Genomic DNA, 12037 nt, shown 5'->3' on the forward strand with positions numbered 1-12037 from the left:
ACATATGATCATGGTGACTGCAGAAGATCCATGGCCTTAGAGAGCCGTAGTTCCAGGTCTACATGGAACGTCTCGTGCCTACCGAGACACTGGAACCCGTCGAGAGGCTTCCGTTTCAACATGTCACCAACCATGGAGGTAAAAGACATGACTTCTCGACTCAAACTCTTCAGTGTCTCTGCGTCAGGGGCCTGGATAGGTTGTGGAGCGGCGGCTGTTCCATTCTCAAAGAATCCAGGTACCGCGTCGAAATTCATTTGGTCTTGGATGAACTGTGATTCCACGCTGAGATGCCTCGAATCTTCATTTGTGTTCTGGCACAAGCGTTCACACAGATGCACGAGGTTGTTGAGGATGTTTGAAAGTAGTAGGTGGCAGGTATAGGCGGTGCGGATGGTCTTACTTTGCAGTAATCTTCTCACGGCGGCATTGGACTTCTTCAAGAGCTCGAGTTGCATCTCTCGAGACTGAGAGGCGTCGGAAGAATGCCGTTTCAGGTGCGCTAAAAGCTTGATGCATATGGTTTCTTCGTCTTCTGGAACCAAGGATAGCCCAGCGTGTCTGGTGAAAGGCGCAGTGTGACCAGGCGGACACAGTCTGCGCGGGTCTATCGGTACCGAGAGTTCTTGATTTGAGGTTGATTGATTTTCTAGCTGAGCAGGAGAGAGGTACCTCGCAAATTGTGATGGGCTGAGGGCAGGAGTCGGCAGCCCGTTGTTGGTGAAGAAGCTGACCTCGCTGGTGATTGAGAAGCTACGGTTGTTGGCCATTTCAATGGCATTCAGCGTTTCGGTGGTCTCGTCAAAGTTCATGAGGCCTTGATCGGGTGTCGCGCTGAATGACGACGACGACGACCAACTGGGCACAGAGCAATGAGCCTTGGTGAACTCTTCTGACCCGTGACTGGCCGCTGGCGATGGGATGGATTGTACGGCGCAGGCTGTGCCGTTGACGATCCAAGGTTGGGACCCGACGTTGGCACTTTGATCGGGGAGTGGTCGCTTCCTTCGCTTCCCTACCACTTTTCCGACCCGAGATTCGCTGTAGATGCAAGAAAGTCTCTTTTCACAGCATCTGCGACATCCTTGCTTGTTCCCGTCACATCGAACCTGCAACAGTGAGTGATGAGGAACTCGACGGAAACGAGGGCAGCAGGACGGGTCTTACCTTGGCCGAGAAGCATTGGTTACATGCAGCCCTCAACTTGATGGGCTTCGGAGCATTCTTAGGAGGAGTCGGCAATACCTCTGGAGTGGGAGTGCATGGAGATGCTTCTGAGGTTGACAAAGTGGTCGTGGTTGTCGACTCGGCTGCTGATGTTGTGGTTGTCGTCGTTGCCCTTGCATCTGTCAACGAACATGTTTCAGTGCAGGGAATGCAAAATATATACATACCCTGTCTTGGACGTCATGGTGAGAAGCCAAGTCTATCAAGACAGACAGGATCAAGGAATTCGATTAGACCAGAGGGTGATATGAAGCGAATGTTGAAATGCTTTGAGACGTCTCTGCTGCATACGGAGTCTTGTGGGCATGGGGGGGGGATCAAAAAGAGGAAAAGGGGTTTTCGGACGACAAAGGGACAGACAAGTCAACGAAGGTGGCACAGAGCACAATATTGTATAGCCATGAGAGGCGTGGCTTCTGATCCTAATGAGAATAGCGGGTTGCTGTAGTAAGAGGTTTATGGGCGTTCCTTTCCACTCGCAGGTATTGTAGAACCCTGCAGGCAAAGCGATCACTGACAGGGGTGCTGTTCAACTTTCGTATCCAGGCCCGCTAGCCCAGCTCTCGCATGAGATACGAGGATTCACATTTCGACCAGTGGAGAGGGTAGAACTAGTGGGAGGAGGATACGGTGCCATGGCTGTCAGCATGGTGCAGCACGAAACAGATGCGACAAAAGCGACCAGGGTCCCCGGCGGCCCGGCACCAGGGAGGATCCCTTTTCCCTGCTCAGTACCGTAGGGGAGTACAAGTTTCTCGGTCTGACGAAACTTGAAAACATGGCTGATGCTGATGCTGATGCCACTTCAGCGATTGTGGTCGGTGAAGGATTCTGGCGATTGATTTAGTTCAACTCCGGTCTCCTCACACTGGGTGGCACTGTGTACGAGGACGAAGGTGAGAATGTAGGTAGGGTAAACGAGGCGACCCGTTGATCAGTGGCCAAGGGAAGCCTTACCGCGCGACGCCCCCAGATTTGGCCCGGACAGCTCGTTTACTCGTTCAGTCGTCCATTTGTACATGGCTGTCGATGATGATAAGATAATATCACACATTGATCCCTACCGTGGCGCCTTTGCGAGTTTCGTGATTTGAAGACTGTCCCAAACAGTGCGTGCTCCATTCTTCCAGGAGGTGCTCTGACGACCAATTGACCTCTTCGGATTGGTCTGCGAGGCTAGACAACGCCTCCCTCGAAGTGGTATCGCCGTATCGGGGCGTAGATGGAGACCAAAGGGTCGCTGGGATTGTCAGGGGGTGGGGGTCTGACTGTCTGAGATAGGAAGAAGCTGCAAGGGAGATCAGTAATGAGGCTCGAGGGAGGCTGAATGTCGTATGTAAGGCTTTGCACTCCTTTTACGTATGGTAAGCGGTGAGGCGCTGTTCCTTGAAGAAGAAACAGGAGAACAATCAGTAGTCGAACAATATATTGTACTATTGTTGACATGCATATGTATGTATGGAGTAGTCAACAGCATCCGTCGTCGGGCTCGCCGTTCTTCTTCTTCGTGTCGATTCCCGCTCAATCGTCGTCGTATCGTAAGTTGGTGACATCCGCGATCTCTCGTCTCTCTGTATTTCCCCTATCACATTGATTTCTCAATCTGATCCCTATTCATCGTGCGGATCTTTGAAGCCAAAGTTACTCGGTTATCGTCCCTGGCCACCCACCGTCTGGCGCTAGACCCCCTACTAACAAAGTCCCCCCCTGGAGTCTGCCACGCCATTATGTCCCGGCTTCAGCCTTCCAGCCCATGGACTACGGAATATCGCATACAGCGTATATAACACTGGCGTGACTGCGTCCATGATCATGGTTTTCATTCGTTGGGCTCGTCTTCGTATTCCAAACAGGTTTCAAGCACCCATCGCTCACAAAAGGGATGTCCCCCTGTTCTCAGGGTGTACACGCGGTCAAGAGCCGCAATCTCGGAAACGGGGAGATCCCACGCCCCCATCACACCCAAGAGGCCCTTTTACGAGCGTAACCCGGCTGCCACGCGCCCGTGGGTTCTCTTTTTAGCCATGGGAGTATCGCCTTCGGATCCCAAACAAGAAGACTATGGCCTCATGAGCCAGCAGAGGCGCCGGTGTCAACAAGCGATATTTCCACCTTTGGCTTGCCAATTACAAGTACAAACAGGGGGGTTTCCGTCGCATGGCAACTTACCGAGACTCGCTCTCGCAGTGGGAAGAAATGAATTTGTCTACACTGGCGCAGCAAGTCGTACGGACCCCCAGCCGATCTCAGGTACTTTTTACACCATCACCGGCCTAAAGCTACTACTCAAATACTACTTCTACTAGTACCCCGGACGTAGAAGCTTCGATCCTATGGACGAAACCGCGAAATCAAGTTTGCCAGACGAGATGAATTTCAAATCCTGCACTTGCCGGGTCTGATTTTCTCAGCACTCAAAAGTTTCCGGTTCGAGCAACTGTTCTCGCTTGGCCCCGTGGAGACAGGTATCCGGTGCCCTCGAATCTTTTTGCCTGTTGTGTGTCGTCGACGGGGCGGGACTGGCGCAACTCAGCCGCAGTTTCATGGCACTTCCCGGTACTCCGGACACACGGGCTAAAAAACCACAATGGAGAAAGAGAGAGAGAGAGAGACGGAGAAGAGGCTTAACCGTATGAAATGCAGTGGGGGGCCTCGAAAAAAGAAAAACTAAATTGCTTACCTGATAATGTACCCCAGCTCGGTTTATTTAAAGCACTCCTCCTCAATCAGCACAGTCACAGTCACAGTCAGTACGAGCCACCGCCGTTCACTCGTCACCGCTGAGCAATGGGCTCTGGACACGGCGATAACACACAATGCCACAGGCCGCCCTCGACCTCGACATCCGTCGATGGGAACGACAGGGCACGGTTTACGCTTCGGTCACACTTGAGTTTTCTGTCCTCGTGTCCTGTTTGGAAAGTCGAACCTAAGGCTACACGCTACACCCTCCCCGTCTCAGCTGCCAAGTCTACCAAAGCTGCAGTTACGAGAAACAAGAAACCAAAAAAATCCCGACCATTTGGAATCGGGCCGCCGATTTTGCCTTGTTCGTGGCACAGCGTTGTGGGAAGAGGAACTTCGCCCGGCTTCAGCTTTCCTCTTCCCGCGCCCCAGGGGCAGACGGCGGGGGAGTGACGATGATCTACGATTCACGAAATGTTGCTGCATCGCCACTCTTTTTGGTTTGGTCGTCTTGCGCGAATCGTGAATACGAATTGAAGTGGTACGAGCGTCGAGCGTTCGTGACACACACGGGGGCAAGGTAGGAGGGTTTCAAGGAGACAGCGAATAAACCACTGGAACGAAAAAGTCTGGCCCAGACCGGATCTTTCATCCTGGGCCTGGAACTTTGTCTGGCCCTCCCAGCACCACCACCTCCACCACCACCATTGTTCGTTAGGTATGTCTGTCACTATGAAACTGAAAGTCGGGCCGAAGTAAGAGCCCATGACCATTCAATCAATCCTACCTTAGGCTAAGGTAGGTGGTAAGTGATGGCTGATAACCTCAGGTCCAAACTGGCTTAGCCAACGCGCCTTGTGTTATGTCGCTTTTGTCTTTTTTGACGTTGCTTTGTTTCTTTGTTTCTTTGTTTCTTTGTTTCTTTGTTTCTTTGTTTCTTTGTTTCTTTGTTTCTTTGTTTCTTTTCTCCACGGAAGCAGGCCCTGCCCCTGCAGGAGGATGGGACGGACCATTGGACGGTCCTTTTCGCCTAGCTTCATGGGCTGGGCTGGATGTGACCTGCAGCTTACTCGCCCTGCTGTGTTTATTAATGCGGCCCCAAATGTCCAATTGAAAATGTTCTGCCGTAGTGGTATCATGTGCATATGCAGTCAGGTAATGATGATGATGGTGGTGGTGGTGAAGCTCCAACTAACTCAGGTGGTCAAGTCAGAATCTGACACGGACGGTCGGTTTAAACGTGGCCATGGCTAGCTGATCCACACCGCTTCCAAACTGGAACGTTACCTACCTACAGATAATACCCGTGTCTGTGCATATTTTCAATCCGGAATACTACCTACCTACGGGACACTCGCCTGTGCATAAAATCCAGCAGCAGGGAAGACGAGACGAGGGCAATGCAGAGCCACCGAAAAGTAAGCCAAAAGGGGCTCACAATCAACATACTAGCTAGGGGTTACAACGGAGGAGGTCTAACCACCGACTGACTAGTCGGGGAAACCGTAGGTACAAACGACAGGTAAAAGGTATTGTAGGTGAGATAGACAAGGTCTGTGGTGTGATGGATGATGCATTCATTGCTAATCAGTGAGCAGCAGGATGCGAGTAGACTTATTAATTGCAGAGTTACAAGGACGGTGTGATAGGTAGTATTTTTCATGACTAAATCTAGTCTAATTTTGAAGTCCACTTGTCAAAAGCACATAATGTAGCTACAGTATGTGTGTGTACATGAGATAGCTACCTGGATGACCTCGTCCTCCTACGATAGTCCTACTAATCCTCCTCCTGACCATAAAAACCGTCAACGACACCACCACCACCACCACCATGCCAGGTCAAGACAAGACAAGACAAGGCATCCGTCTGCAGTTACCAAGTTCCAGGTTTTCTTACTACTTCTAATTCTACGTTTGCTTCCAACAATACACTTAACACTACCTCTCAACTCAAAGCTTAAGGTAGGCCAAAGTCTCGGTGTTTTATACCTACCCACCTACCTAATGCAACAACCTGTCATGATCAAAAACGCCCTTCTATCCTCCCAAGGCCATCAGGACGATACATGTACGCTCATCTTCTTGCCAAAGCCCAAAACCCCAACCGAGATGCAAGCATTTCATGTTGCCACCTTCTATGCTCTTACTCCGAACCCGACGCTTTCTGCGCCATGCTCACAAATCTCTTGCCCAGGGCCTTCTCGCACAACTAACCTAGATTCCCGTACCAGTCGCTCTTGCTCGTCCACTCTCTTGATTCTGAGCTTTCTGAAACTGTCGAATCAATCCAAGTGGCCCCAACGCCCCCAGCGCTGTAATCGCATTGGGATCATTGTCGCCGTCCTCATCATCACTGCCTGCTTCCGAGGATGACTCGACCTCGTATTTCCATGATCCAAGCTCTCCCGCTTCGTTGGTCCTGCTTAGAGAAACAGGTTGCTCAGCCACTGCAGCTAACGGTGCATCGTCAGCCTGCGCGCACCTATGACGGACGCCATTGGGTTGCATTTCCTCAGCCATATCCTGTAAAGAATCACGATCACGACGCGGTTTGCCTGTTGCGCCTGAAGAACGATGTCTTACTGCTGGCGGTGAACCTCCAAATCCGCTGGCTGAGGGTTGGTGGTGAGGGTCGAGCAACAACGACTGCAGGGGTGACCCGAGAGGCTGAGCGGAATGCAGCTGAACTTGGCCTTGGCCTCCATGGTGCTGAGCCCCGACTCGGGGTGTACCCAATGCAGCTCGATTCGGTGGCGACAAAAGCCCCAGGCCTACACCACGTCGATGACCATCATTGCCGCTAAAATTATTTTCTTGTTCGCCAGGAGGAAAGGTGGGTGAGAGCAGCCCAGGGACCGGTGGGGGCATGTGCAATGGGCGACGTGAGTGGTGATGATAATAAGGAAATCGAATATCTGTTTTCGGGTTGCGTGCGTAATCGTTCATGAAGCCCCAATAGCTCTGCTCCAACTTATTATCCTTCGGCGCGAAATAGTCGTCTCTCAAATAAGCTCCGGGTGCTTTGCCAGGCTCATTTGCATTCCTCGCCGCCTCTTCTGCTTTCGTGGCTGTCGCGGCTTGTGGTCTAATTGCTTTCTCCATGAAGCCAAACTCTGCAAAAGAGCAGACATATCCAATCCCATCGACGTGGACTGTAAACTCACGGAAGAAGTCGATGATTCGCTCGCTGCATTTGGGCAAACTGAACCACAACACGAATGGCGTGAAGATCATGCTGAGGACCTCTTCGAGGAAGATGACCACCTTCATCTGATAGAACTGTGAGAATTCATCCTTGACATCCACCGTGTGAAGTCGGCCTTCCCAGTGCGCCGGGACATAATGAGTAAACTCGATCACTTCTTGAATGGAGAAGGTGGTATCGTACACCATGTTGTCATCAGGTAAAAGGCCACGTGCCACGGCCCATATCGAGCCGAAGATGCCAATGTAGAAGATAGTGGTTCGACCGGGAGTCACCTCGAAGTTCAAAAAGTTCTCTTGATCCAGGATGGTCGCAAGGCCCAACACAGAAACCACGGCACCCGAAACCAGGCTAACGAATTTTGCGGTTTGGATGGTCTTGTCCTTTGGAAATTGGTTGAGGTATCTCGTGGCAAACGGATAAGACATGTTGATGCGTCTCTGAAACAAGTGATAGAGCTCATTGAACTCGCGGAATTTCCACTGAGCAAATCGAGTATATTCTCTAGACCCAATTTGAGCGGGGTTCTTCTGATACTCATTGAAATTCTGGAAAAAGTGCTTGGTAAGAGCAAATCCCGCCAGGAAAGGTGCGAAAACAAGGCTCACTATGCCCATGGTGATGAAACGCTTTCGCAAAGCATCCGAGAGACTCTTGCGGTGTGTGTCCTTGAGAAACAACGGCCGCACTTGTCCCTTGCGATTGAAAACGAAGTCCATTATGCACAACTCGATGTTCCACTCTAGAGTGCGAGTAAAGAGCTTGCGATTGCGAAGAAACGGTATAGGTAGCGTCAGGTCGAGGAGATCTTTGTTCATCATAGCAATCATGTAGTTCTCCCTTCGCATTAGCCGGCTCGCAATGTCATGAGCATCCATACGCTGTTTGTCCTGGGACCTCAGATAGCCACCCGGCTTTCTAAAGGTAGAGGTAATTGTGGGATTCGAGTCTCTCAACGCCATCAGGCGGCTGACGACTTCTTGCCACGATATTGACTGGATTTCGGTTTCGGGAATGTCGAGTAGATACAGGTAGAAATCATGCATTTGCCTTAAGCGAAAGATATCGAAAAAGGAAAGAACCAAGTTCCAGAGCCAGACAAAACTCGATATCCAGAGCAATGCGTTTGGTATGAATCCCATCTTGCTGGCACATCGTGGGATGAGTATTTCCGACATCTTGGTACTGCCTTTGATTTCTTGGTAGTCGATACACTGGGTGAGGAACAGGGAGAATCCGACAACAAAGGCGACGGTAATGAGGTTGAAAAACCGCATCAACAGCATAGACCAGAAACCATGGCAGAGGTAATAGTTGTAGACATCAAGCAGGAAGTTATCCAAATCTGTCACGTTGACCCATCGGAACATGGCCTTCTCTCTGGGATCCGCATTGGCGAGGCCTCCTCCCCAAATTGGGTGGATCGGAGCGTTACCATACCTCTGGTTGTTGCCGCCGTGAGTCCGTGAGTGCGGATGTTGGCTGGAGCGGTCAAGATTGATGTCCTCCGGTAAAGGGAGGCCGTCTGAGAATTGACTCGGTGGTGGAGGAAGAGAGATTGAGTCAGAATCGTGAGTACCAGCATTGTGGTCGATCAGCAGCGACGCTGGTACATCATCATCCACCTCTTCGACATCCAACAGCTTATGGGGCCTGGGGTATCTTGATTTGATTGTAGCCCTGCTCTTTCCTTTGCTTGAGCCTCTTGAATGTCCGCGACTGTTGCTGAGGCCCTCATTAAGACGAGGACCAACGCGACTCTGACCGATTGCTGCGTTGCTTGTGCCTATGTCATGGAATCCATCTCTTACATTGTGAGGGCCCGCCACGAGACCAGCTCTTTCTTCCACATCAGAAGCATCTGCATCTTCGTCATGTTCTCGGAGGGTCTCGTAGATGGAGGCCGAAGCATGGTTCGAGCCTGCGAATCTCGAGATGAAGTTGGAAGCCATCGAATGCTTGGGACAAAGTCGGTCGGTTGGACAGCGTTGACAAAGCCTGGTTCCCTCGTTCACAAGGGAGACGGTAAAGAGAATGACAGTAAGTAGGCATAGACAATCACGACATCATCATCGCTTGAGACCGTTTGTGCCTGCAGATGCAAGTGCGAACGCTCTTGCGCAGGCACATGACAGCCCTTCAGCAGGCAGAGATCGCGGGGGCTCCGGGGTAGAGGGAGGTGGATAGCCAGAGGACTCGGATATTGACTGCTCCCCGTTTGTATAGAGGGGACACTAAGGGATTTCGCTCAACAAGCAGATCCAAGAGATGTGGGCTGTTTGTTGTGATGTCTGAGAACAAGCCGTATGTGAGGGCGGCGGCTGTAGTTCGGTGTCTCCAACAACAGCCACAGCATCTTCTCCGCAGTCTCAGTCAGGTACACGACCTAGAGGCCTTCAGTCTTTGGCCATATAACAAGGGGGGCAACCCTGGAGTAACTCACCCCCAACTTGTCGTCCAACCCTATCACTCCAGCCTGCAACGGCCTATCATAGGGTGGAGAGGTGAACCACAGACGCCTTTGAGCGCCGAAACACTGAGAGCAGTATCATCATTACCCATACGGAGGACTATGTAACCCTACAGCTATGCTCTTCTCGGCCAGTTCTAGGTGCAATCTATTTCAGGAGAGGGTATCATGTGGCGTACATTATTATGATCCAGTGTGCCTTCACTCATATTCCAAGCCGGTTATGATCATCACAAGAAAAGGGCCACCAGCAGCAAAACACCAAAACATGCAAAAATCCATTGTTGGTGCTGACCGACTTTTGATCTGTCCAGCTTTTCCAGACTGCCCAACTCCACGGCCAGCAGCACAACCAGGATGATCAACCGACTGAGGACGCCAGTGACGATCTTGAAGCAAAAGAGCGGAAGGAGCGAGGTGGACACGATGCATGCGGGAACAAATCCTATATTTGATCCTGTAGCACTCGAGGATGTCGAGTTGCTAGTGAGGCAGATCAAGTCATCTTCGTGATCGAGAAACTTGGACTCCGGCGCCGAAAGAGGGTTCTTCTCTCGCATCCACGTTCGGAATCGTTCAAGGTCTGGTTGCGTTGGTGATGCAGAAAGTCTTTGCACTTTTTGAGCTGAAAGCAGAGCTTGATCTGTCACCGTCAGTTTTGTGTATCCTTCAACACCTTGTCAAACACATACAGTACTGTTCGAGCTTGATATAAAGTCTTCCGAGCACCTCCAATCGATGGCTTTGGAGATCAGACTGTGTCCATTCCCAGCTGAGGCGCCTGGATGCTGGTGACGTGCTACCGTCGACCTTGAGACGTCTTCTGCTATCCTTCAGATCAAGAGCAGCCAGGTCATCTTCCATCTCAGAGATCTCATCCTGTAACTGGAGCAGCATTCTGTAATTGCTCTTCTGAAATCGTCGGAACACGGGTGGAAGTTCCTCGTGCATGAGTTTATGAGCGACAAGATCGTACCCTGAGAGACTCGCCTCTTTGGGCGGTGGAGGAACATCTTCTCTAACGAAGGGCATGTGACGACGAATGTTCTCAGGGCTAGGCGTCCTGCTGCCTGCTTTATTATAGTATGGCTTGTGAGTAGCACGGGGCACCGCTGGCCATTGAAACCGCAAGCGTCTCTCGTCCGTCGAGCCATTTGCCAGCTGCAGTCTTGACTCGGCTGTCTCCTGGGATTCCTCGGGCAAGGAAGGTAGGTGGCCCTCGACCAAAGAATCAGTGTGTGGACGACAAATAATACTCTCTCCCATGGAAATTCCAGAATCTGAATGCTGACTTCTGCTTACGCTCTCAGTGTCTGATTCCTCGTGGGTTTGATATTTGTCCTGTATGGGCCGAGCAACCTCGTCCTGCAGCGAGGTCGGATTCTGCTCTTCGTCTTGCACCAGAAAGGCGAACACATCGACCGATTCTCGAGACATGGTCTTCTCTTTCTCGGGTTGACCCGGCTTGGTCTTGACTGTAGACGCTTTCCGGTCCCTTGACTTCAGTGGACCTCTGGTGTGTGACGACCTGCGTCGCTTTCCTGAGACTGACGTCGATTTCCTATACGATTCTTGGGTGATTGTGCGCGCGCTATCGTTCGATCCATGCGAACTAGTTGTGATGGCAGAGAGAAGGGATAGCTTGGAAGAACGGGCAGCCTTACTGACGCCGAAGGTATGACTGCGGCGTCGGTGGCCTTGGTCGCGAACCGACACAAACATGTAGGAGACAAGAAAGTGCCCGGGGATCCTTGTCTAATGGTTTAGTGGAAGGGGCGGCTGCAAACAGTAGTGATACCTAGCAATGATAGACTGGAGAACAGCTGTAGTACCCATTATTCGAGATCAAAGAAGTCGCCCAGCGTAAGGAGAGAATCAGGTTGAAGGAGAGAGTGAGAGTCAATGAGGCAGTGGTCGTGCCTTGCAACAAGGTTGACAACCAGAGCGGGCTTCGACAGACAGACTCAACCATAGGAGGGGCCACAAACACGTAACGAACCGCTCCGATACCCCATGAAAAGGAGCGTGGACAAGCGAAAGGAGCTCGTTGCTTCTTGTGTGATACAGGCAATGCAAGAGAGAATGACAGGCTGGACGAGAGAGGTGTTTGAGGTCCAGAAGACAGAGAGATGTAATAATACTGCTCCAGTCAATCGGCGGTCCACCCTCGACGACGGCGAATGCGGGTTGAGCTCAGCATGGGGAATTTCTGCCCAACACCGGTCGAGCCAGCAGACGCCAGCGAAGAATCGATGTCCAATCGTGGCCGGAAGCCGGCAGCAGAAGCATCATCCAGGGGATGCAAGTATCGGAAACCAACACGAATGAGAAGGCGGTGGAGTGAGATCGGTGTGGCCTGGGAAGGTCGGATAAGAAAAGGCGTTCACAGGGAGCATCAACCTAAAGGCACCATGCAGACCAATAGACACGCCGGTCAATGCACTGATC

General features: G+C 51.4%; 3 protein-coding genes across 3 annotated transcripts; all 3 read right to left on the bottom strand.

Annotated features, from left to right (window-relative positions):
• Positions 1-8: 8 nt before the first annotated feature.
• Positions 9-1411, bottom strand: PV08_10629 (uncharacterized protein; the record flags this gene model as incomplete). Its single annotated transcript, XM_016384943.1, has 3 exons — positions 9-1109; positions 1168-1339; positions 1395-1411. The coding sequence occupies 3 exons, from the start codon at positions 1409-1411 to the stop codon at positions 9-11; spliced, it is 1290 nt and encodes a 429-aa protein (XP_016231545.1).
• A 4717-nt stretch (positions 1412-6128) lies between these two features.
• Positions 6129-9071, bottom strand: PV08_10630 (uncharacterized protein; the record flags this gene model as incomplete). Its single annotated transcript, XM_016384944.1, has 1 exon — positions 6129-9071. The coding sequence occupies one exon, from the start codon at positions 9069-9071 to the stop codon at positions 6129-6131; it is 2943 nt and encodes a 980-aa protein (XP_016231546.1).
• A 748-nt stretch (positions 9072-9819) lies between these two features.
• PV08_10631 (uncharacterized protein) lies at positions 9820-11311 on the bottom strand (the record flags this gene model as incomplete). Its single annotated transcript, XM_016384945.1, has 2 exons — positions 9820-10232; positions 10282-11311. 2 exons carry the CDS (start codon positions 11309-11311, stop codon positions 9820-9822), a joined length of 1443 nt encoding a protein of 480 aa, XP_016231547.1.
• Between the last annotated feature and the right edge of the window lie 726 nt (positions 11312-12037).

The sequence above is a fragment of the Exophiala spinifera genome (assembly GCF_000836115.1).
Source record: "Exophiala spinifera strain CBS 89968 unplaced genomic scaffold supercont1.8, whole genome shotgun sequence".
Lineage (NCBI taxonomy): Eukaryota > Fungi > Ascomycota > Eurotiomycetes > Chaetothyriales > Herpotrichiellaceae > Exophiala > Exophiala spinifera.